Raw genomic sequence first — 23,154 nt, forward strand, 5'->3', positions numbered from 1 at the left:
TGGGCCGAGCAGAGAGCTGGCGCTCGGCAGCCTCGGCGCCTCAGTGGAGCCGGGCGGCCTGCAGGCGGCAGCTGCTCCCCACGCAAACGGAGCCCGGACTCTGGCAGGTCCCGCGCGGCCGCCGCGGCCCGGGAGCGCTCTCACCCCTTTTCCATCGGGGGCACCCCGAGGCTGCGGAGAGGTCGGCCCAGTCCAGCCGGGAGGCGCCCGAGCTTCTGACCCCGCCCGCCGGGAGCCCGGCCCCCTCCGCGCTTCGGGCGCACCTGGCCCCGCCCGCCCCAGCGACTTGAACTTGACTCTCGGCGCCGGGCCTCCGCAGGTGGAGCGCCGACTCGCCACGCCGCCGGCCCAGCCATGGGCAACTGCGCGGGCCGCAGCGACTTCGAGTGGGTCTACACCGACCAGCCGCACACGCAGCGGCGCAAGGAGATGCTGGGTGAGCGTGGGCGCCGGCACCGGGGGCCAGTGGGGTTCGGGCGAACTGCGGCCAGGGCCGCCCGATGCTGGGTGAGTGCGGGCTGGGGCGCCAGGGACCATCGGGGTCGGAGCGAGCCCGAACGGGGGCTGCATGATGCTGGGCGAGCACGGGGCATGGGCGCCAGGGGCCATCAGGGTCTGGGCGCGCCGGAACCGGGGTCGTCCTGGTGCCGAAGGGCACGCCCACGCCCGCTGCACGGAGGATCCGCGCCGTGCCCGCTCGAGGTACCCCAGGACTCACCACCCGGGTCTGACACCCCTCGCGTCCCCGAGCCTGGACCCGAGCAGCCAGGGTGCGTTGGGCGCCCGTGTCGCCTGCTCCAATCTGGTAGTGGGAAGAGGGCCACTCCCGGGGCCGGGGCCCGGGACCGGGGAGTGAACTCCGGGCGCGGATGCGCGACCGCGCAGGAGAGGCTTCCGGGGACGCGGTCCGAGTGCCGGACGCGCCGACCCTGCCCACGGGGACAGCTCGTCGGCGGCGGGTCCTTAGCCGCAGCGCCTGGGCGCCTGCTGTGTGCGGAGCTCCTGGGTCCCGCGCCAGGCAGGCGGCGATGCCACCACGTCCATCGGCAGTTGGGGAGCTCCAGGCGCGGTGAGCGCTGAGAAGGAAGCAAAGGCGGCACTTTTTTTTTTTTTTAATTTTTAAACAAGATTGTACCGAAGAATTCTGTGCATTCCGTCATGTACCTTATAGCTCAACACGTGGTGGCCGCCTCGCGTGTCGTTAAATGCTCCCGCTAGGCCATCTCTACCTCCACGGGCACCCACTCTGCGAATTCACCCTCGTTCTGGTGGGCGGCCTGACTAACCCACAAGCTGGTTATTTCTCGGGATCCGCCCAGCAGGCACAGGACTTTACCCGGCTTTATGGGGTTAAAGGGCTCACACTTTTATTAGACGAACTGCGTTTATTAGAGATGCCTCCAAGTCGCCCCTGCACAGGCTTCGTCAGGCCTGCTCCCAGCGTCGTGGGACGCGCTCCTCGTGGACACGTTCCGGGTTTCCCCACGCCCTGGCCAACACCCAGCGTTGGCAAACGTTTTAATCTTAGTCAGTCAGATTGACTAAACGAGACTGTTTCATTGTGGGTTTGATTTGCATTTATTTGGTGGTTGCCTTTCATACTTTAACTGGCCCCTTTTGTTTATTTCTTTTGCTTGTTATTTGTTAGAACCCTTTGTACAGGAGGTTTTTAACCCTTTGTCTGTCCTATATGTCGCAAATATTTCCCTTGTTTAAATTTCTCTTTTGTTATCACAGTGGCTTTTTTTTTTTTAATGCAGTCGTTTATTGGCCTTTTTCTTTATAGTTTTGTGCTTTGGTGTCTTCCTGCTCCAACCCAAGACCATGGAAATATTTACCCTATTCCATTTAAATATTTCAAACAAGAAATGTCTTTAAGGGTCAGCACTGCTGTAACTAGATGGAACTGGGCTTCCGGGGCTGGAAATCCTGAGTAGGTTTGTGAGCTTTCTGGTTTTCTCCTGTTAGGTGAGCCTTAACCCAGCACTGTTTATGGTCTCACGGGCAGTAGCATTCCTGCCCCTACACCTGGGAACTTCCTGGGAGTGGTCCCCTCTTCCCACATACCACATGAGGAGGCCAGGTCCAAGAAAGGGCTGAGGCTGGAGCAGGGGGCTCTGCAGACCTGCCCACATTTCCTTCCCTGCCCCAGGCTGTCAGCAGGCTTCGCCTAGCAGGACTCATTGCCCCTGGCCCCAGGAGGAGACGGCTGGGAGAGAAGACACTGCAGCCGGAGTCCTGGCCTCCAGGAGCTCGTGGTCCACAGAGCAGCAGTCTGGGTCTACCCCAGAGCCAGACACTTGAAAGGTCCAGATACTCTGGGCTGCAGCCTCACTGTCCCAGTCTGCAAAATGGGCACAGTCAACCCTGGCTGGCAGAGTGGGTGTGAGGATGAAATGAGATATTGAATGGGAAGGTGTTCAGTGAGGTACCTGGCAGTCCAGGATGTGAGGAAGGATCTTTCTCTAGAGAGATGCTGGGGTACTGAAGCCAATCCAGGAGACTTCCTGGAGGTGGTGGCTGGGAAGGATTGGATGACTTGGAGGTGAGGGAAGGGTCTCCTCTGGGGCCCGGGATAAGGCAGCACAGATTCTCAGGGGCTGGCTCTCAGGTAGTGTGGCCCATGCCCCATCTCCATCTGGTGCTGTCCCCCCCCCCCCATTTTGAACTACGGATCCTGGAATTTGCATTCTCACTCCCTCACAGGCATGTGCAAGAGCTCTTCCCACCTGGACATCTTCCTCCCTGTTCTGCCTTGCTCAGTCTTGCCAAGTCCTCCTGGGCTTGGTTCACATCCACTTACTGCAGGAAGCCCTCCTGGCTGCCCTCACGGGCCAGGCTGGGTGAGGGCCCTTCTCTGCATTTCCCTCCATGCCCTAGCCCACCCGGCTCTTGTCTCAGTGGGGCAGGTTGCACAGGTCCAGAGCTTGGCTGTGGAGCCATCTCCCTGGCCAGAACCCCAGCACCCATTCCTGTGGGTCATCCCCAGCTATGTGACCCTGGGCAGGTCCTTATACAGATGAGGAGATGGAGGTGTGGACAAGTTCAACGTTGTTAATGATAGTACTTCCCTGTGGAGTTGTTATGCTAATTAAATGAGGTCAAGTGTAAAGTGCTTGGCCCCGCTCCAGGTGACACTGGGTCAGCCCCAGCTCGTGGTGACCCCGTGTGTGTCGGGGGAGAACTGTGCTGCACATGGTCTTCAGTGCCTGAGTTTTTGGAAGTAGATTGCCAGGTCTTTCTTCTCCTGTGCTTCTGTGTGAACTTGAAACTTCAGCCTTTCAGTTAGCAGCAGAGTGCACCACCCAGGGCTCAGAATATGTCTCTGCAGTGGTAATGATCGCTCAGACAGGCAGGGGCTCCCCAGGGCAGGACGGCCTGTCCAGCTCTGCTGTCTTGGCACCCGTGCTGTCCCCAGCCCAAAGACAAATCCTAGGTTAACTGCAAACATCTCTTTACAGGGGTGGAGAGTGGGGCTCAGAGAGGGGGAGCGACTTGCTCAGGGCCACACAGCCTGAGGGCCTCCGAGCTGATGCCTGCCTGAACCAGGATGAACTCCAGCCCCACCCAGGTGGCTGGTCAGCCCACGCCAGTCTCCTGTGGACCATGAATTTGCAATGAAGATCCTAATCTCAGAGTCAGAACCCAGACAGTACGTGCGAGAGCTGGCTGCAGGTGCTCCGTGGGCAGGGCCAAAGTCCAGGGCCAGGCTTGGCTGGGGTGGGGCAGGCTCCCCAGGGCACAGGGTCCTAGGAAAATGGGTTTCCACTGCAGCCCCTAAGGCCCATGTCGTCCAGGCCAGTGCCGAGGCTCCCAGTCCTAGGAGGGCAGGAAAGGAGCCAGCGAGACTCTGGTCCCATCAGAGACTAAATCAGGTGCCGCCAGGAGAGTTAAAACCGGGCTTGGGATTTGGCTTTCAAAGACAGAGCTTTGTGATTTTGTTTTTTTTTTGAATTATGAAAGTAAGACGCGTACATGGTAAAAACATTCAAATAATCAAAGGAAAACAAAAGCTGGAACAGGGAAGTGAGGCTGTTGCGGTTGGATTATTTGCTTAGGAAAGGCCTGGCTGGGAATTTGGCTGTGGCCAGCTGTGGAAGCCTGCACAGGACCGCCGAAGCTTCGAGGGGAAGATGTTGGTCCAGGGGTGGGGTGCCGGCGGGTCACAGGACCACTCTGTCTGTTCCTGCTTGTCCCTGCTGCAGTCAGTACATCCACCTCATCCTCCCGCAGGCAGCTCCAGGCCTGTGTTGACACAGTTATCGGATCCAAGAGCAAAGAGAGGTGCTCCCCTCCCCTCCTGCCCTGGGACGAGCCCTGCTCCCCTCCTGCCCTGGGAAGAGCCCTGAATGTCCTGGCTTGAGCAATGGGACTTCCCCGCTTGCACTGATTACTCTCTGGCCAGAGCTACGAGTCCTGGGATTAACCAGACTTGGGATTTAGCTCCCCTGGGTGGCACAAGAGGTTTGTGATAGGCTGCTAACCAAAAAGTTGGCGGGTTCAAACCTATCCAGTGACTCTGCTAAAAAAAGATCTGGCTACGTGCTTCCATAAAGGTCACAGCCAAGAAAGCCCTATGGAGCAAGCTCTACTCTGTCACCCACGGAGTCGCCATGAGTCAGAATCAACTTGACGGCCCCTAGTTTGTTTGAGTTTTTTTGGGTGGTGCAAACAGTTAACGGGCTTGGCTTCTAACCAAAAGGTTGGAGGTTTGAGCCTACCCAGGGAAACCTTGGGAGGAAGGCCTGGCAATCTACTTATGAAAAATCAGCCGTTGAAAACCTACAGAGTACAGTTCTACTTTGACACACAGGGGGTTAGAGTCCCCATGAGTTGGGGTTGACTTGATGACAACTGGTTTTTTTTTTTTTTTTTTGGTTTTCTCCAGGGGCAGGGGGCTTTGATGGGCAGGCCCCACAGCATCACATGATTACAGCAGAGAACAGTCGCTCTCCAAGAAAAGAAAAGGAACAATGACCCTAAATTGGGTGGGAAGGGGTGGTGGGGTGCCTGGTACACAGGACAGAAAAGAGGTGATCCCTAAGGGGGCTTCTCCAGGACCCTTTCTTGATCTGATCACCCCCTCTCCTGCTCAGATTCTCCGAGGGCCTCTGTTGCTAAAATCCCAGTCCCTGCCCTGGCTAATGGGTGCCCTTAGTCCTTTCTCCTTACTCTTCACCCTCTAGCTACTGGTGGGATGCACCGCCATCTTCCCGTCTCCCACTTCATGGCTTTTGCAAATGCTGCTTCCTCTGCTTGCATTCTTTCCCTCCACTCTTCATCTACTGAACTACGCTCCTTCAGGTCTCAGCTTAAATGTTCTTTTCTCACACACCCACACCCACGCCCATTAGTGACATGCTGGTAAATGTTTAACAATTGCCTCTCTGGAGGGACCAAAAAGCCCTGCTTAGTAGCGCCGGCCAATTTCCGTGGTATAAATTCTTCCATCATGGCTGGTTTCCAGCTCCAATGTGTGTCACTGAGCTTGGGGTTGGAAGTGATGCACGTAATTGGTTCTTGGGGCTGATGTGAGCTGACCCCACACCTCACCGCCCCTCCTTGAGTGTTTTTTTCAGTTGCCATCAAGTTGATCCCCCACTTAAACTCCTCCTCTATTCTTCGTCAGAATGCCGTGGAGTTTTACCTCAGAGCGTTTGCACTGTTGTCCACCCCACCATCTGTATAGATTTGTGTGGTGATTGGTCTAATTTTCCAACTCCTCCACCCAACTCTGTGCTTCCTGAGGGTGGGGGCAGGACCTCCTAGACCATGGCTGTTTCCACAGTGTCTGGCACACAGCGGCTCCTTGGTAAACAGTCAGCGACTTGATGGCTGAGTGAACCAATTGGGGGTCAGGCACCTTCACAAAGCTGCTGTTTCCAGTCAAATACTGCCACAAACGTTGTTGCACAGACTTCCCTCCCGAGTGGGACCAGGGACCTGTCAGCCCCACTGCTGTCTGGCAGCTTAAACTTTGCCAATTTGATAGGTTGAAAACATCTCGTTTTCATGGGTATTTCTAACCTGATTTGTGAGGCTGAATATTCCTCCCTTAACCCTAGTGGCGTAGTGGTTAAGTGCTACAGCTGCTAACCAAAGGGTCGGCAGTTCAAATCCGCCAGGCGCTCCTTGGAAACTACGGGGCAGTTCTACTCTGTCCTGTAGGGTCGCTAGGAGTTGGAATCGACTCGATGGCACTGGGTCTGGGTTTTAATTTCACTGTTCTTCTTTTGTGAAATTTCTATTCATGCCCTCGGTTCATTTTTCTATTGGGATATTTATTTTTCTTGATTTATAAGGATTTAAAAATATATTACTTATACTAACCCTTTGCTCCATGGAACAAATATCTTCCCTAGTTTATCCACGGTCTTTTACTGAGTACTTGCTGTTAACTGCTGCACTGTGCCATGCCTCTCTGTGACTTTCTTCTCTGTCCCAATACCTGAAGAGCGCCACTGTCCCATCCTCTGGTTCCCATCACATGCCCATATGCAGTTGATTGCTCTCGTGCCCCCTTTTTTCTCAGTCGTTCTAGCCCGCATATCGAGGTGTGTGTTGTTTCTGCCACCTGGCACTTCTTTACCCTTTGTCCTTTATTTATTTATTTTTAATTGTGGTGAAAATATATACATAATGAAACATGTCATTTCAACACTGCGTGCATTGTACAATCAGTGACATTGATTACATTTTTCTCTCTCTTCTTTCCTAAACCATTCCGTCACCATTAACATCCATTTATTGTCGCTGAAGCAAAAGCTCCCCCTCTCCCCCTTCTTCCCACCCCTGAAAACCACTAATAGCCTTTGGTTATTTCACACAAGTGAGGTCAGATGATACTTTTCCTTTTTCGACTGACTTTTCTCGCTCGGCATGATGTTTTCAAGGTTCGCCCATGTTGTGGTGTGTGTCAGGTCTTTATTTCTCTTCATGGCTGAATAGGATTCCATGTGTGTTTTTACTTGCCACATTCTGTCTATCCTCTCATCTGTTGATGGACAATTCTGGTTGCTTCCACCTTTTGGCTATTGTGAAAAGTGCTGCATTGATCCTTTTATTTATTAACAGCTTTATGGAGGTATACTTTACACAGCATAGAATTCACTCAATTTAAGGGTACGGTTTGGTGATATTTAGTAGACAGTGTTGTGCAACCATTCCCGTAATCCATTTTAGAACATTTCCATCACCCCAAATGGTCCTTCATGACCTCTCCAAGTCTCTTCTCATTCCCACCCTAGCCGCCTTCATATTCTTATAAGAAAATTCTTCATGTTTCAACTTTCAGCTAAAATGTCACAGGACTTGTGTGTGTGTGTGTCCCTCTCTCGGCTCCTGGACACCCTGTGATGTGTCTCTGCAGGTATGGCGCCGCTCCCCCACTCCCGCTCTGCCTGGGAGCCCCTCCTGTCTATGTGATCCAGTGCCTGGCTCTTCACAGACCTTCAGCAAACATTTTTCCGTAGAATGAATAGCAGGTTTAGCCAGAGACAGATGAGGAGGTGGCATACAGTGGCCCCTGAAGGCACTTTGAGTCACTTTCTATCTTTTCTTTGTCGACCTGGGTCCTCAAAGTGTCTCTCACACTGACTAGATGTGGTTAGGCTTATCTTTTGGCTCAGAAACTGAAAAAGAGGTGGGAAAGAATGGGCTGTGGGAAGGCAGCTGACCAAAGCATTAGGGACAGTGCTGGAAGAAAGATGTTTAGGAAGGAGGGGATTAAGAGGGCTTTGGATGTCTTTGTGAGGTGAGGCTTGCCAGAGGTAAAGTTACCTGACCACGGGTGAGGGAAATGTGAGGAAAAAGAACACTGGGCGCCTGATCCCTTTGAGGTGGGTGTTGTATCTAAGCATTTCCTTCTTCAGCCACCAGTTGGCATTACCAACACAGAGCAGCTTTGTGGCCAAACTGGGTCAAATGGGAGCTGGGGAGCAGATGAGCAGGTGAGCAGGCGAGCAGGTGAGCAGCTGTGAGTGGGTCAGCTGACTAGGTGTATGGGGTGGAATGTTTGAAATTTGGGTGATGAAAAGGAATGGCAAGGACAACTTCCCTTCCCTGTACCCAGTGAGTAATTGTCATGTGATGGCATTTGGCCTCCTGAGGCCTCCTAGGGAGCCCTGGTTGCATGGTGGTTAAAGAGCTTGGCTGCTAACCAGAAGGTTGGCAGTTCGAATCCACCAGCTGCTCCTTGGAAATCCTATGGGGCAGTTCTACTCTGTCTTATGGGGTTGCTATGAGACAGAATTGACTGGATGGCAATGGGTATGTATGTATGGGTAGGCCTTCTGGGCGCAGTGGTTAAGCACTCAGCTGCTGACTTAAAGGTCAGCAATTTGAACCCACCAGCCACTCTGCAGAAGAAAGATGTGCGGTCTGCTTCCATAAACATTTACAAGCCTTGGAAACCCTATAGGACAGTTCTACTCTGTCCTATGGGGTTGTTATGAGTTGGAATTGACTCAATGGCAATGGGTGGGAAAGCTGTGGGTATGTCCAACCCTAGATAGTGCCACGGCCTAGGGGTATGGAGGGGTCCAGAGTAGAAGTGATAAAGAGTCCAATGTGCTCCTGAGAATTCTGCCCAAGACAAGAGAGAAGTGACTTTATCGCCACCCAGTTGGGATAGGGCTGGGGTGGGACACCCAGCAGCTGGGAGAAAGAGCCTGCTGCCCTGGGACCCTCTTCTGCCACCTGCATAGGCAAAGGCCAGCAGCCTCCTTGCCTGGCTGCCTGGTTCTGCCACCTTCCCTTGTTGGCACAGAAAACTCTGTCAGGAGAGTTTCTGACAAATTTTTTCTGAGAAATTCTGACAATTTCTGGCAAAGCCAAGTATCCTTCAGAGCCAAAGGATGGTGGGAATGTTCTCTGGGCTGGGGTCTGAGTGCCCTCACTCCCAGCAGGTCCCCCTCCTGCTCTGCTGTTTGGGGCCTTTGTGAACACGTCTGCTAAGGGTGCCCCCCACTCAGCAGCTTCCACCTCCTCTCTCTGCCTCACCCAGGGGCCCCTGTGTGGGGCCTTGTGTCTGCAGCCCCAAGGGAGGACCTTACCTCCACCTGATGTCAGAGGGGGCAGGCACCTTAGAGTGAGAAGAAGGAAGGAGCCCAGAGGGAGTGGAGGCTTGCCTCAGGGCACACAGCATCCCGCTCAGGGTTGGGTGTGGCTCTCCTGAACTCAGACCTGGGATTTCTCTGAAGGCCTTGTCTGCAGTAGCCCAGCTCCAGGAAAAGGCTCCCTGGGGGCTGCGGCATCTCTTCAAAGCCTCTTCCTCATCTCTGGAGTGGCTGGTGGAAGGCAGGCAGCTTGCTTCATCTTTGGTGGAGCCTCTGTTTCCACATCACTAAAATTGGGGTGCACCCATCCCATGGGCCACCTGAAGAGTGTGTGTCAGATGTCCCGCCCACCACACGATGGTGGAGGAGAACCCCCATCCAGCCCTGTCTGCTGCAGGCCTTATGGCAGCTCCCGGTTCAGCCTGGGCTCCATCGTCCTTGGTGTGATCTTGGGCCCTTCCTTGAGCCTCCCTGGACCTCGCAGCACCCCTTCCTGTGTCAAACTGGGACAGGGTGACTTCCGGCAATGGCTGTGCTCATGGCCAGTGGCCTCCAGCCTTGGGCCCCCTCAGGGACACTGCTGGAGATCCACCTTCATGGGTCTGTCTTTGGTCCCGGTGGCTGTCCCCTGGCCCTGAGCTGAGCCCTCCAGACCCATTCGTCTCCTGCTGTCATCTGACACTCAGAGGCTTGTGGGACAAGGTCACAGCCAAGGTCAGCTGAGACCCTGAGCAACCCAGAGGCTGACTGGGCTGGGCCAGGTTCAAATGTCTGGCCAGGGCCTCAGGCTCTGCTGCACTGCCCAGTGGCTCAGGGACCTCCATCAGGCTGCGCGGGTTTCTCTCCCTTTTCCTCTTCCTTTGCTTCCTCTTCGGGCCTTCCGGCTCTCCTGTGGTCCATTGCCCTCCCTGTCTTCCTGACCTCGACCCCCTGGAAGAGGCTCCCTCCTACAGGGCCAGCACCTCCTTGCATCTCCCTCACCCCTCTCTGGTATCTCCATCCTCTCCTGCTGTCCCATCCCCCTTCCCTGCCCCCTTGCTGTGTCCACCCCTCCCTTCCTCATCTCTGTGCCACCTGACCCCCGACATGCTGAGGTGGCTCCTGCTAAATCCAGTGGGTGATTTCCCACCTTCCTGCCCATGACTCTTCTTGGCCCCCAGTGACTGGACACCTCTGAGCCTGAGGCATCCGTTACCACTGCATCCTGACTGTTCCGCCCAAAGTAACCTTGGCCTCTTGTGAGCTTCTGTCTGCATGGCCAGTGGCCCTTCGGCATCTCCCTGGGCGTCCCCCGGCCCCACTCCCACCATGCACCTGGAAGCTCTGGAGTTGGAAATTAGATATTTTAGTTTTCTATGAGAGAGTTGATTTGCCGACGGTTCAGCTCGGTCCTGTTTGCAGGTGGCTGGGACAGGCCCAGGGCAGCCCCCTAAGAAGGCTCAGGTGTTGGGGAAGTCTCCTTTCCGGCGGGTCACGGCCCTGTGTCTCCCAGCCTGGACCACCTCTGGGGTCTCCCTTGGGCCCCCAGCTCCGAGGTTGCTGTTCTTTGAGAGGCCTCATGGGGTCCTGGCTGCATGTGCTTCCAGCCAGAGCCCCAAGGGGCCTGCGCTGCTCTCTAGAGCTCCTCTCTGCCCCCCGAACCCCATCTGCATGCTTGGTGAGGCTGCCGTGCTCTCTGGGGCTCCTTTCTGCCCCCTGAACCCCATCTGTGTGCTCTACTAGGCTGCCGTGCTCTCTGGGGCTCCTCTCTGTCCCCCAAACCCCATCTGCATGCTCCACTAGGCTGCTGGGTTCTCTGGGGCTCCTCCTGCCTGCCCTGGGCCCAGAGAGTGCCTCCAGGCAGAAGGGGTCACATCCTATGAGCCTGTGTTCGGTGTCCAGACAGCTTCGTCTCGCCGCCCAGTTTGTAGCTGTTTCCAGCAGGAGGCCTGGCTGGGCCTGTGACTCCCACGTGGCCTGGGTGTTGGGCTGCTCTCATGGGTCAAAACCAGCCTGGGTGTCAACCGTCCCTTCGAGAGCAGCTTGTCCTCAGCCCCAGAAGCCAGACATGGAGCATTTTTACTCTTGGACTGGAAAGCTAATGATGGCGGTAACAGCTCATGTCCTGAGTGCTGTGCCCTGGGTGCAGGCCCGCCATCAGCCTCACCACAGCCCCATGGGCATAGGGAAGCCTCACCCCATTCCCAGTGAGGAGACGGAGGCGGGAGGGGGTGGGCAGCCAGTGGGGCCAGGGCTTGTCCAGGCCACACGGGACGGTGCCTGTGCTAGGACAGCCTAGGGGATGTGCCTGCATGTGGGGTGGGCACCCAGGCCCGAGCTGCTCCACGCAGCAGCTTTCTCTGGAACAAGGCAAAGCTGGAATCTGCCCAGTGTCATCAGTGGGGTCTGTAATGGCTCGGTGCCGGGTGGGCTGGCCGCAATGTGGCCGTGGAGCCTGAGAAGGGCAGCCTCGGGACAGGGGGGTGGTGTGAGCCTGGTCCTGGGGAGACAGGACCGGTTCCCTGCTGGGGGTGGGACCAGCAGAGTAGGGGCTTTCCTTCTCTGCTGCGTATTTCTTTCTGTCTGGTGTCCAGGGTGGGGCTGCTGAGGTGACCCAGGCAGTGACCAGAGAGAAGGTGGGGTTGGGGGCAGCCGAGTGTGGGAAATGCTGGGGAAAGGAGAAGGGGGTGCGGGGCTCCCTGAAGGTTGGTCGGGCAGGTCGGTGGGAGAGGAGGGCACGTGTGCCTGGTCCCCCAGTGTGCTCTCATTTGCTCCACCCACATCCTGCCCCACAGGTAAGACTTATTATCATCCATGCTCTACAGATGGGAAAACCGAGGCCTGTTGTCCAAGGCTGCAGCTGCCAGGCCCTGCTGTTGCCCTCACCTCCCAGGCATGGGAGTGGCTGGCGTGTGCTGGCTTGAAGCCAAGAACCACAGGCCAGTTCCCACCAACCACTCCGGCACTCACCTTTCTGCAGCTCCTCTGGCACAGGTGTGGCCAGCCCGGGAGCCTCTGCTCCCAGGCTTGGCCTCCTTCCAAGGGGAAGCAGGGGCCACTGACCTCCTGAGGGGGTGGGGGAGTGGTGTAGCTAAGCTGGTGGCCTTGCTTGAGCAGCTTCCTAGTGCTGGGGAGGCTGGGCTGGGGTTGCCCTTGGTGAGGTGGTAGCAGCCGCCCAGGGCCAGGTATGCAAAAACTTGGACTTTGCATGCCGTTTCCCTGGCATTGTGCCCAGGCTGCTGGCAGGTTCCTTCTTGCCCTGGTCCACCTTGCTGCTGGCTGCTGGTTCCCCACCGCCAGGCTGGGAGGATCATCTCCCGGGCGGAATGAGGGACTGCCCTGAAGCGGGGCCACTTATCTGGCCCTCTTTGGGCAAGCAGGAGCTGGGACGAGGCTGTCCCTGAACTCACCCTCCCCATTCACTGGCCCCCCCCATCTATCCCTCCCCAGTGGAGGCACGTGTGTGACCCATATGTCAGCCTCCCAGGCTGTCTCTCTTGCAGGTGGGGCCATGATGGGCATGTGCCATGCTGGCAACTGGGGGCTGAGCCCGACAACCCTCTGTGCCCAGCACTGGCTGGGGAAGGTGAGGGGAGGAGGACAAGGCATGGTGGCTCCCTGACTTGGCTCCCAGCAGCTCTGGGGCTGGCAGGGTCCCCATTGCTTCCTCACTACCAGGCCAGGCTGTAGGAGTCTCCTCTTGCTGCTGTAACAAGCTACCACCACCTGAGTGGCCTGAATCAACACCAGTTATTACAGTTCTGGCGGTCAGAAGTCTGACGTGAGAATTACAAGGCTAGAATCAAGGTGTCAGCAGACTTGCTTTCCCTCTGGAGGCTCTAGGAGAGAATTGGTTCCTTGCTTTTTCCAGCTTCCAGAGGCCGCCCACATTCCTGGACTCCTGGCCCCTCCTCCATCATCAAAGCCAGCAGCAGTGTGGTGTTTCGAGTCCTCCTCACATGGCCTCACTGGGACCTCCTGTCCTGTCCTCTTTTCCACTGTTAAGAACCCTGTGATTACATTGGGTCCACACATAATTCAGGGCCACCTCCCTGTCTTAAAGTCGGCTATATCAACAATCTTAATTCCAATGGCAGCCTTAATGCCCGCCACCCACCTCCCCCAGCTCTCAGGTAACGTAGTCACAGGTCAGGGATTAGAAGGTAGGCGTCTCTGCTGTCAGTTGCTGTCCAATTAGCTCAGATTTATGTACAACAGAAGGAGACCTCACCAGGTCCTGCTCCGTCCCCTTGTGTACTGGTATTCTTGAGTCCATTGTTTTGGCCACTGTGTGGTGCCTTCCAATCTAGGGGCCTCATCTTCTAGTGCTATATCAGACAATGTTTTGTTGTGATCCATAGAGTTTTTTTTTTTTTAACAGTTTCATTGAGATATCATTCACATATTATACAGTTCACCCGTTGGAAGTGTACAATTCAGTGGTTTTTAGTATCTTCGCAGACACGTGCCACCAACACCACTGTCAATTTTGGAACATTTTTATCATCTAAAAAACTAGAGATAATCTAGTTCAAACGCTTTTATTTTTCAAAAGGGGAAACTGAGGTACAGATACGTTAAATCACTTAGATGGGGCCACCTGCAGTTTGTCAGAGCTTAACTCTGACACTAACACTTTTAAAAAAAATTTGTTATTGTTGAGAATATACACAACAGAGCATATGCCAACTCAGCTGTTTCTACTTGTGCAGCTCGGCGCTGTGGATGGCATTCTTCCAGTCACGCAGCCATTCCCACCCTCCTTTTCTGAGTTGTTCCTCCCCCGGTAACATAAACTCACCGCCCCCTAAAGTTCCTATATCTAACGTCTTGGATTGCTTTTGTTGTTTTGATCCCATATGATTGGTAGGGTTTTCACTGGCTGATTTTGGAAGTAGATCACCAAGCCTTTTTTCCTAGTCTGTCTGTCTTAGTCTGGAAGCTCTGCTGAAGTCTGTCTACCATGGGCCATCCTGCTGGTAATTGAAATACTGGTGGCATAGCTCCCAGAATCAGGGCAACCCACAAACCACCACAGTACGATGAACCCACAGGTGGTGCCTGCTGTGGTTGCCAGATCTTTCTTCATCATGAGAACGGCTCTCTCTCATGGCTTAAAGTGCTAGAACCTTTGGGCCTGTCCCCACCTCTGGGCCTGCCTGGGACACATGGGGCCAACCTGGAGCCCCACAGTCCCCTCCCATCACACAGGCAGTCGTTTAGGCAATGTGGGCAGGGCCGTGAGAAAAACAATTCATCACCCTAATTTGCCACCTTCATATTCCATCATGATCGTTCCCACACCTTCTAGCTCTTGTAACGCACTTTACACAGCTGTAAACATCTGCAGGCAGCATTCCTGCCATCTGCCCTTAACCCACAGGCTGGTCTCTTGTGCAGCAGTAGTGGCGGGTGATTAATGGGGGCGCTGGCTCTGAGCCTATGTGGTCCAGGCCTTCTCAGGCCTCACCTCACTAATGCTCCCAGTGCACCGTTCATGGTGCAGAAATGGAGCTGGGAGCTGGGATTTGAACCCTGGCTAGCCTGCATCTGAGCCCACCCTGAACGCCCCCCACTCCAACTCTGCGGTCCCCGTGTTCCTGTTGGGTGGGCCCATAGCTCTCCAAAGTTCTGCTTCTCCACATACTCTGTGACCACCGCCCTGTGGATCTCGTTGGGCAATTTCCTTGGCTGGCTTCCTGGGACAGGAACTTTGTGGTCAACGGGCCAGGTGGTTTTGGGAGTGTGGGGGCTGGGTGGCAGTGGTCCAAGGCACCCCTTTGTGTAGGGAGAAGGGGGTGCCCGGCATCTCAGGTCTGCCGCCTCTGTTGGCTTCTGTGGGGTTCAGTTCATACTTGACACCAGCCTGTCCTCAGAGGTGTGTGGGGCGGCTGCCCAGTTGGTTGGAGCCAAAACTACCGTCACTGCAAGATGAGACGCAGGCCTGGCAGGAGCATTGGTGTGCAGACAGCCGGAGTTAGACGCTGCTCCATGGCTGCGGCATTACCTGGGGGATTTTGTTGGCTTGCCAGTCAGAGAGGCCCGCGGTTACAGGATGCGGGGGCCGTCTTCCCTCCCAGCATCTCCCAGCAGCCGTCGGCTGTATCACTTCTGGAGGCCAGGATCCTTCGGTGGGGACAGATACCCTGTGAGGCACATCATGCTCTTGCCACCTTACACTGGGGAAACTGAGGCTCAGAGAGGGGTGGGGGTGCACATAGCCAGGTCGGGGCCCGCCAGGATTCCAGGCAGGTCTGGCCAACCCTGAGGCCATGCTTGTGCTGGGCAGCTGGAAAGGAGGGTTTAAATTCGAGTTTCCCCACTGCCTGGGGCAAAATCCCCTCGCCCACGCTGTGCTCCTCTTTGCGTGCCCCCAGAGACAGGAAGCTCACCACCTCTGACGAGCCTGGTCCATTCCTGGGTGGCTGTGACTGGAAGTCCTCCTGGGGCTGAGTCATCACTTGCTTTCCAATAAGGCCTTGGGCAGCCCCACCAGCTCCCATGGGCAGGCTCCCTGTGTCAGGTAGGAACGTCATAGCATGGGCTGTAAACGTCATAGCATGGGCTGTAACAGGCTGATGGTGTTCCCTGGCCACAGCACAGCCTGTGATGGGCCGACCCATGGTGCTCCCCCGGCCACAGCACGGGCTGTGATGGGCTGACTGATGGTGCGCCCTGGCCAGGCTGTGGGAGCCCAACACACTGCATAGTCTGCAGCCTCTGAAGAGGTGTAACTGACACCTTACAGGAGCCGCCTCACTCCAAGGGCATCTCTCGGGCAGAGGCAGGGATACGCCATCAGGTCAGGCTGAGTCCCAGCCTCACCCTGGGCAGCCATCACCCTGGGCAGCCATCACCCTAGCCTCAGTCTCCCCATCTGTAAATGGGACCCTGGTTGCCCTCCTGGGCTGTGAGGACATGAGAGGCCTGGTTGGTGGGGCCTCCGGCCAGCTGAGCCTGCATACCACATCCTTCCAGTCCCCTCCATCCTGTGCACCAGGTACCCGAGCTGTTGGTTGGAAAGGGCTGGCTGGACCTCCACCTCTGCCTGGCTGACCCTGCTGGAGTGCCCGCCTCTGCCGCTGTCCTGGGAGACCCTGTTCACTGGGTGGCATTGGGGAGGGCAAACCCGGGGTCACCCAGCTGACCTCAGGCCACTGGGCAGGAGAGGGGAGGAGACGCTGCAGACCCTGGGTGCCAGTGTTGACTGACTGAGGGTGCCCTCAGACAAGCCCCTGCCCTTGCTAGTCTCAGTTTCCCCATCTGTACATAATGATGCTGGGTCCATTACTTAGGGTCTGTCCGCTCGTACCCTGGGAGCCTGGGACTTGCGCCCTGTCCCTTCCAACCCTGGATGGAGCACCTGCCTCCTCATCCACCTCTCACCTGGAGCGAGACCCCCAGCCCCCTCCCACTGAGCAGGTACAGAGGGTTCTAGAAGGCACAGCTGCCTTGCCCTGCCCCTGTGTCCAGTGCTCCTGGCCCCCAAGGCCTCTACGTCCACAGCTCACCCCCTTCAGGCCCTGACACCCCATCCTGCTCCTCTGGCCTTTTCCTGGCAGGGTCTGGCTTCCTCTCAGCCTGGAAAGCCGCCCCCTGCTCAGCCAACTCCCACACATCTTGTTTTTTCCTTTTCTGTTAAAAAAAAAAAACAAAAAAACACAGAAAAGTACAAAAGGTACTATAACAAAGCACCCACTACCCAAAATGACCGCATTCAACATTTTATCATAGTTCCTGCAGACCTCGTTTGTTTTAAGAATGAGGACACTTTTGACAAAGCTGGGGCCCTCCACAGTGCCCCCCCGGCACCCCTCCCCCTCAACATCCAGTCTGAGTTTCCACCCTTGGCTCCACTTGGCCTCTGTCAGTGCCCAGCCCCAATGGCTGACCGAGCCTGTGCCCATGCAGCCCTGACGGCTGGCCGAGCCTGTGTACACAGCGGTGTGCTGGGCACCAGGTGTGATTGCCAGGTGATGTTCCCATTCTGGGGTCTCCGTAGACGCTTCAGGTGGTGGGGAGGCAAGTCCACCTGCCTCTGTATCCCCATGGGGCCGAGACTGTTGAAAGCACAGTGCCCAGTCCTAGATGGGTGTCCACCCATCCCTTCTAGATGAGTGTCCCTTCTAGATGGGAGTCTGCCCGTCCGTTCCAGATCGGTGTCCACCTGTCCCTTCTAGATGGGTGTCCACTTGTTCCTTCCAGCTGAGTGTCCATCTGTCTGTTCTAGGACCTTGAGGTGGGGATGGGAGGGTGCTGGCAGGGCTGATTTCACTGTCTGGGGCTTAGAGGATTATTGGGAGGAAGGAGGGATGGGAGGGAGGAAGGGAGGGAGGGAGGGAGGGAGGGAGGGAAGGAAGAGGAGCAGATGGGAGGAAGGATGAAGGATGGAAAAAAGAACAGAGATGGAAGATGGATAGACAAATGGAAAGGCAGTGGGGGGCATGTAGCTGGGGGCTGGTACCCGCCTCACCCCCTTCTCTCCTGGTCTCGCCCACAGCCAAGTACCCAGCCATAAAGACCCTGATGCGGCCGGACCCAAACCTCAAGTGGACGGTGCTGGGGATGGTGCTGGCTCAGTTTGTGGCCTGCTACCTGGTGCGTGGGCTGGCCTGGCGCTGGCTACTCTTCTGGGCCTATGCCTTCGGCGGCTGTGTGAACCACTCACTGACACTGGCCATCCATGACATCTCCCACAACACCGCCTTCGGCACATGCCGCGCTGCCTACAACCGCTGGTTTGCCATTTTTGCCAACCTGCCCATAGGCGTGCCCTATGCCTCCTCCTTCAAGAAGTACCACGTGGACCACCACCGCTACCTGGGTGGCGACGGGCTGGACGTGGATGTGCCCACGCACTTTGAGGGCTGGCTCTTCTGCACGCCGGCCCGCAAGCTGCTCTGGCTGGCCCTGCAGCCCTTCTTCTACTCGCTGCGGCCACTCTGTGTGAACCCCAAGACCGTGACCCGCATGGAGGTGCTCAACGCCCTGCTGCAGCTGGCCGTGGACGCTGCCATCTTTGCCCTCTGGGGGCTCAAGCCCATGGCCTACCTGCTGGCCAGCTCCTTTCTGGGCCTGGGCCTGCACCCCATCTCAGGCCACTTCGTGGCTGAGCACTACATGTTCCTCAAGGGTCACGAGACCTACTCTTACTATGGGCCCCTCAACTGGATCACCTTCAATGTGGGCTACCACGTGGAGCACCATGACTTCCCTAGCATCCCTGGCTGCAACCTGCCCCTGGTATGTCAGGCTGGCGGGTGGGTGGGCATGGGGGGCCTTTTTGTGCTGGTTGTGGAGTGGCCACTTGGTCACTCGCACTCACATGGTAGAGGTAGGTGAATGCCCGGCTGGCTCAGGCGGGGTGGGGTCCCCAGAGGCATTCTACAGTTCCGGCCCCTTGGTTTCCTGAAAACCTGGTTGAATCCTGCTCCACGCTCACTGGCTGTGTCCTGGGCACACCGCCTGCCTCCGCCTCAGCTCCCTCTTCTGTGCAGAGCCTGGGCCTGAGGGTGGCCTTAGTGTACTGTGTGCAAAACCCTTCCCTGTCTCCTGCCCCCGTGGCCCTGCTGTGACCCTCCAGGGGCCCTCATGGCTCAGCCTGAGTGCTGGGGAGCAGAAGCCATGGGGGCTGATGCCTCTGCTTTGGGAGATGGGCTGGAGAATTTCCAGAGAGAGAGGAGGAAGGGGGAGGAAAAGACCCTTGGCCATGACCGAACACACGACAAACAGCTTGGGCAGTTCAGGTCCCGCACCTCCATAGCGTCGGGTTGGTCAGGAAGCTGAGATGGCCATTGCAAAGGGGCAGGGATGGCGTCCAGGAGCCTGAGTGTACAATGCAAGGCTCTGTGTGCACTCACCTGTGTGCACATGCTAATGTGTGCCTGTGAGCGTGCCCTATGTGCACGCATTTGTGTATGTGAGTACATGTGTGGAGGTCTGTGTGCAGGTGTCTGTATGTCCACGTGTTCACCTGCTCGCATGTGCATGTACTAATGTGTACACGTTAGCATGTCTGGGCATGTGCCACACATGTACATGTTTGTGCATGCATGTGCACACGTGTGGGTCTGTATGCACAGGTGTCTGTACATGTGTGTTTACTTGCTTACATGTGCATATGTTTGGGTCCGTGCATGTATTCGCACGTCTAAGTGTGCCCCATGTGTACACATTTGTGTGTGTGCAGGTGTCTGTGTGTGCACACGTGTTCACCTGCCTGTGCGTGCGTGCATGTGCCCTGGCCCGTGCCCCCTGAGTCCCCTTCCCACTGACAGTCCTGAGGTCCCGCCTGGTGCCACGTGTCCCTGAGCCCTACCCAGGAGCCTGCGAGGCAGGGGCTGTCTACCTCCCACGTTGCAGGGGAGAAGGCAGAGGCTCAGAGAGGGGCAGCCCCTCAGGTGGTGACAGATCAGAATCTAAGCTGCGTCAGTTGCAGACATACCTGCTGTCAACCATGAGCTTTTCCCCCCCGAAGGGAGCAAGGGGCTTTCCTGCGCACGCCTGCCCTGGTCTCTGAGCCGTGGTGTCAGCTATAAAGGAGATACGGTACTGGAGAGTAGGGAAGGCTGAGGCGCTGGGTGGTGGGGCCCAAGTGCTTCCTGAGGTGAGTGGTGGTCTGGTGTGGGGGTGCTGCAGGGGGTGCTGTAGGGTGAGGAGGGAGGCCACAGTGCTGAGGCTGCAGAGAAGGGGGTGATGAGGTAAGGGCATGGCAGGTGCCAAAGCCAGAGAGCCTGGGCAGGAAAGGACATCCAAGGCCGGCTGAGGAGCGTGTGTGTAACCTGGCTCGGCAGGGCTCCAGCCAGCTGTGCCCTGGCTGTGGGACCACTGTGGGCCTCCTGCGCCAGTCACCCCAGGGCGGGCTGCAGGGGGGCAGGCTGGGGAGCAGTGCTCTTATGGACTCCCCTAGGGTCCTGGGCACAGCTGCCCTCACCTTCTCCCTGGGAGCCCAAGGGGCCATGGATGGGAGGCTGAGGGGATGGCCAGACTGAGGGGAGCCCACTGACCGCCGCCCACCCCTGCTGCAGGTACGGAAGATAGCCCCTGAGTACTATGACCACCTGCCGCAGCACCACTCATGGGTGAAGGTTCTCTGGGACTTTGTGTTCGAGGACTCGCTGGGGCCCTATGCCAGGGTGAAGCGGGTGTGCAAGCTGGCGGAGGACGGCCTGTGATGGGCGCAGGACTGAGGCTTGCTGGCTGCCCCCTCCCGTGGCCCAGTGCCCCAGAACTGGTCTAGCTGCATTTTGTTCCTGCGTCCTTGGCCGCTGCTCCAGTCCCCTGTGAACCCCCAGTACTGTCTGGGGCACCTCGGGCTTTGCAGGACATGCTGCCCTGGATGAAGCCGACCCTGTCTGCTCGGCTGACCGGCACTGTGTCCACAGCCTCCCGAGGCCCCATGTCCACAGCCTCCTGAGGCCCCGTTCTCTGGTGTTCCAGGCCCACGTTAAATTCAGTGCTTGTTTTCACAGCCCTGGCACTGTGCTTAGAGGGAGTGGCCTGCTTCTGAGGCCCCAGAATCTGTGGCCTTGAGACGGCCCCAAGCTGTAGCCCCCTCTGCCCTGCTCCCGTTCCCATGCTTGCAGGTGTACACTTCCTCCTGAGGCCCTGGATGCCAGCCCCTGGGGGGGGGGGGTGGGAGCGCAGCAGATAGCCCCCATTCCTAGCCCTCATCCTCCCCACCCCTCTGAGCTCTGCAGTCTGTCCCCCTGGTGCTCTGCCCCGCTCTCCAGCCCTACCTTGGCCTGGCCACCTCCAGCTCCACCTGAAGCCCTTGCCTCCGTGGAGCCTTCCCTGACCCTGATGGGGCTCAGCCTGAGGCCGGGGGCTATCTCCCTCTGCAGCTCAGACTTCTCCGAGTGGCAACATGAGGGGCTTCTCACAGAACAGGTGCCAGAGGTCAGGTGGACAGGTGGGTGGACAAGAGATGAGTAGACGGTGGGAGCTCAGGGGACCTTGGCCCCGAGTGAGCAGCTGGCAGTCCCTTGGCTTCTGTCTGTCCTGACTGTAGAGGTGGTTGGAGCACATTTGAGAAGTAGGGGCCTCCTCCACACCAGCCCCTTGGCCCAGGAGAGCCGGGGTGGAGTCCTGGTCTCAGGTTGATGGATGGAAGGAAGGAGGGGAACCTGGGCTGGGTCCTTCCTGCCAGAGAGGACAGCAGCCAGAGGAAAGGGCAGACTGAGGCCCAAGGACCACCTCAGAGGTGGGGTGGTGGGTTGGGCTCCCTCTGCCTCTCCTGACCCAGGAGCAGGAGGCTGGAAGGCAGGGCCATGGAGCCCAGGCCGGGCCTGAGCCAGGTGCTGCCCGGGGGAGGGGCCTCTGGCGTGCCAGATACCCCTGGGCTTGCCCTGTGCAGGAAGCGGAGCCTTATGGAGAACTTTGAGCCCTGCCCCACCTTGTGCACACAGGGCGCAAGGGCCAGCTTGGCCCACCCCATGCTCAGTGCTCCTCCACATCTCTGTCCCCTTATCGGCCCCATGGAGGTAAAGGGGCATTTCGAGCCTCACAACATGCCCAGGACGGGGGATGGGCCAGGCTGAGGCCGCAGGGTCACGGGGGGACCCCAGCTGTCCCAGCACAGCTATGCGGAGGGTGACGGGTTGGGCGCCACTGGCAGGAGACCATGGCTGTGGGGTCTGCAGAGGAGCCGCTGGGAGCCCTGGGCCTTGGTCTTCTCACCTGATGGGTTAAACAATCTTTCAGGACTGCTGGAAGGATTTAGTGGGATTAAGCCTGGCCAGAAACAGTAGCTCCCGTGTCAGCTAGACTGGGGCCCAAGAGGCAGGCACCCCTTTCCCTCCTCCGTGGCCCTCAGAGGGCCACAGGCCTGGGCCAGGCACATCGCCCAGTGTCCGGGGAGGCTGTGTGGGACCCCTGGAGAAGAAATGGTCCCAGGATTCCAGGTCCCCACAAGGCCTGCCTGCTGGCTGTGGGCTGACCTCCCGCGGCAGTGGCTGCTGAGGCCGAGGGTCAGGCCTTCGCTGGTGACCCTGGGAGCTGCACGTTCTGGGGAGATAGGCTGGAGACCCCAGCGGTCAGCCTGGCTGGAGTAAGGGCTGTGTGAGTGGGCAGCAATGACGGGGTGGGGGCCAGGGTGGTGGGTGGTCTTCCCTGGAGGGTTCGGGTGCAGTGGAAGCTGAGGTACCCTCATTTCTGCACTGCGGGGGCTCTAGGCACAGCTGTCTGACGCGGTGGCCTCACTACCAGCCCTCATGGTAGACCTGTTCCAGTTGGACTGCACGGGTCCCTCTGCTGCTTGGGCTACATCTGGAGGCCCCCTATCTGGGGGTCACCATGGAGGGTGGCTTGCAAAGGTAGGACCTGAGGCCCAGCCCTGGAGCACCCAGCCCGAGGTGCCTGAGCTGCCCCTCACACCCCTTCTCCACCTCCATCACTGCCACCGTTGAAGGCCCTGTGTGCTCTCCTGCCACTCCTGGGGACCAAGGCTCTGGCCTCCCCGAGGAGGGGCATCCCAGGCAGTGGCGTCACTAGGGTCGGTGTTACTCCGTGTGGTAACTCATGGCGTCACCACCCCCGTGGACCGCCTCCTGTACCAGACCAGACAGAATCCTTAGCGATGCTTTTTGTACTGTTAATTGGGAATCATAGTTCCCGTGTATCCCTCCTTTTCCTTTCATTGCTACTTCATTCTCAAAAAAGTTATTGGCTGAGGTTCACAAATACTACTTACCACAGTACACCAGAAAACGTGACAAAAGCAGCGACGATAAAAACACCGGCAGCAAAGAAAGCAAGAGCCTGTGCTTGTAGTGCGTGCAGGGGAAACCACGTGACTCGAAGCGTCACCGTCACTGGGCAATGACCACAGCTCTGACCTGAGAGCGTCAGACGGTTCAAAAAGTAAATCAGCATAGTCTTAGCCGATGGGCTTACGAAAAATGTTTTTGTTGTTGTAACTAACTACAAGAATACTTCTATAGAAACATAGTAAATTTCTGCTGGCACACTGCACAAAAATTTCATAGGCAGTCATTTGGTGTCACCTCCTCTGATAGTGTCTCCTGGTGAGGTCTGCAACCCCCTTGTGACGCTGCTGTCCCAGGCAGGGGCAGCCAGATGCCCGTCAGGAGCCGGTGCGAGAGCAGGAGGCGAGGCACAC

At 57.2% G+C, this 23,154-nt stretch overlaps 1 protein-coding gene across 3 annotated transcripts; it reads left to right on the top strand.

The window, feature by feature from the left end:
* Window positions 1–204: 204 nt before the first annotated feature.
* DEGS2 (delta 4-desaturase, sphingolipid 2) lies at window positions 205–23,131 on the top strand. Of its 3 annotated transcripts, none has more exons than XM_049899526.1 (3): window positions 205–436; window positions 17,536–18,278; window positions 23,051–23,131. In XM_049899526.1, the coding sequence occupies exons 1-3, from the start codon at window positions 355–357 to the stop codon at window positions 23,081–23,083; spliced, it is 858 nt and encodes a 285-aa protein (XP_049755483.1). In that variant the 5' UTR covers window positions 205–354; the 3' UTR covers window positions 23,084–23,131. The 3 variants fall into 3 exon arrangements, with proteins under 3 accessions (XP_049755483.1, XP_049755481.1, XP_049755482.1); XM_049899524.1 differs by having other exon boundaries at window positions 213–436; window positions 20,063–23,103; XM_049899525.1 differs by having other exon boundaries at window positions 429–507; window positions 20,063–23,103.
* Window positions 23,132–23,154: the final 23 nt, after the last annotated feature.

Source organism: Elephas maximus, chromosome 10 (genome assembly GCF_024166365.1).
Source record: "Elephas maximus indicus isolate mEleMax1 chromosome 10, mEleMax1 primary haplotype, whole genome shotgun sequence".
In the NCBI taxonomy this organism is placed as follows: Eukaryota; Metazoa; Chordata; class Mammalia; order Proboscidea; family Elephantidae; genus Elephas; species Elephas maximus.

Bases quoted from the DNA above. Each gene is read 5' to 3' on its own strand.
- DEGS2 (XM_049899524.1), top strand. From the start codon at position 355: ATGGGCAACTGCGCGGGCCGCAGCGACTTCGAGTGGGTCTACACCGAC. The intron at 437-17,535 runs GTGAGCGTGGGC...TCTCGCCCACAG, and splicing joins GCGGCGCAAGGAGATGCTGG to CCAAGTACCCAGCCATAAAG. The intron at 18,279-20,062 runs GTATGTCAGGCT...CCCCTGCTGCAG, and splicing joins CTGGCTGCAACCTGCCCCTG to GTACGGAAGATAGCCCCTGA.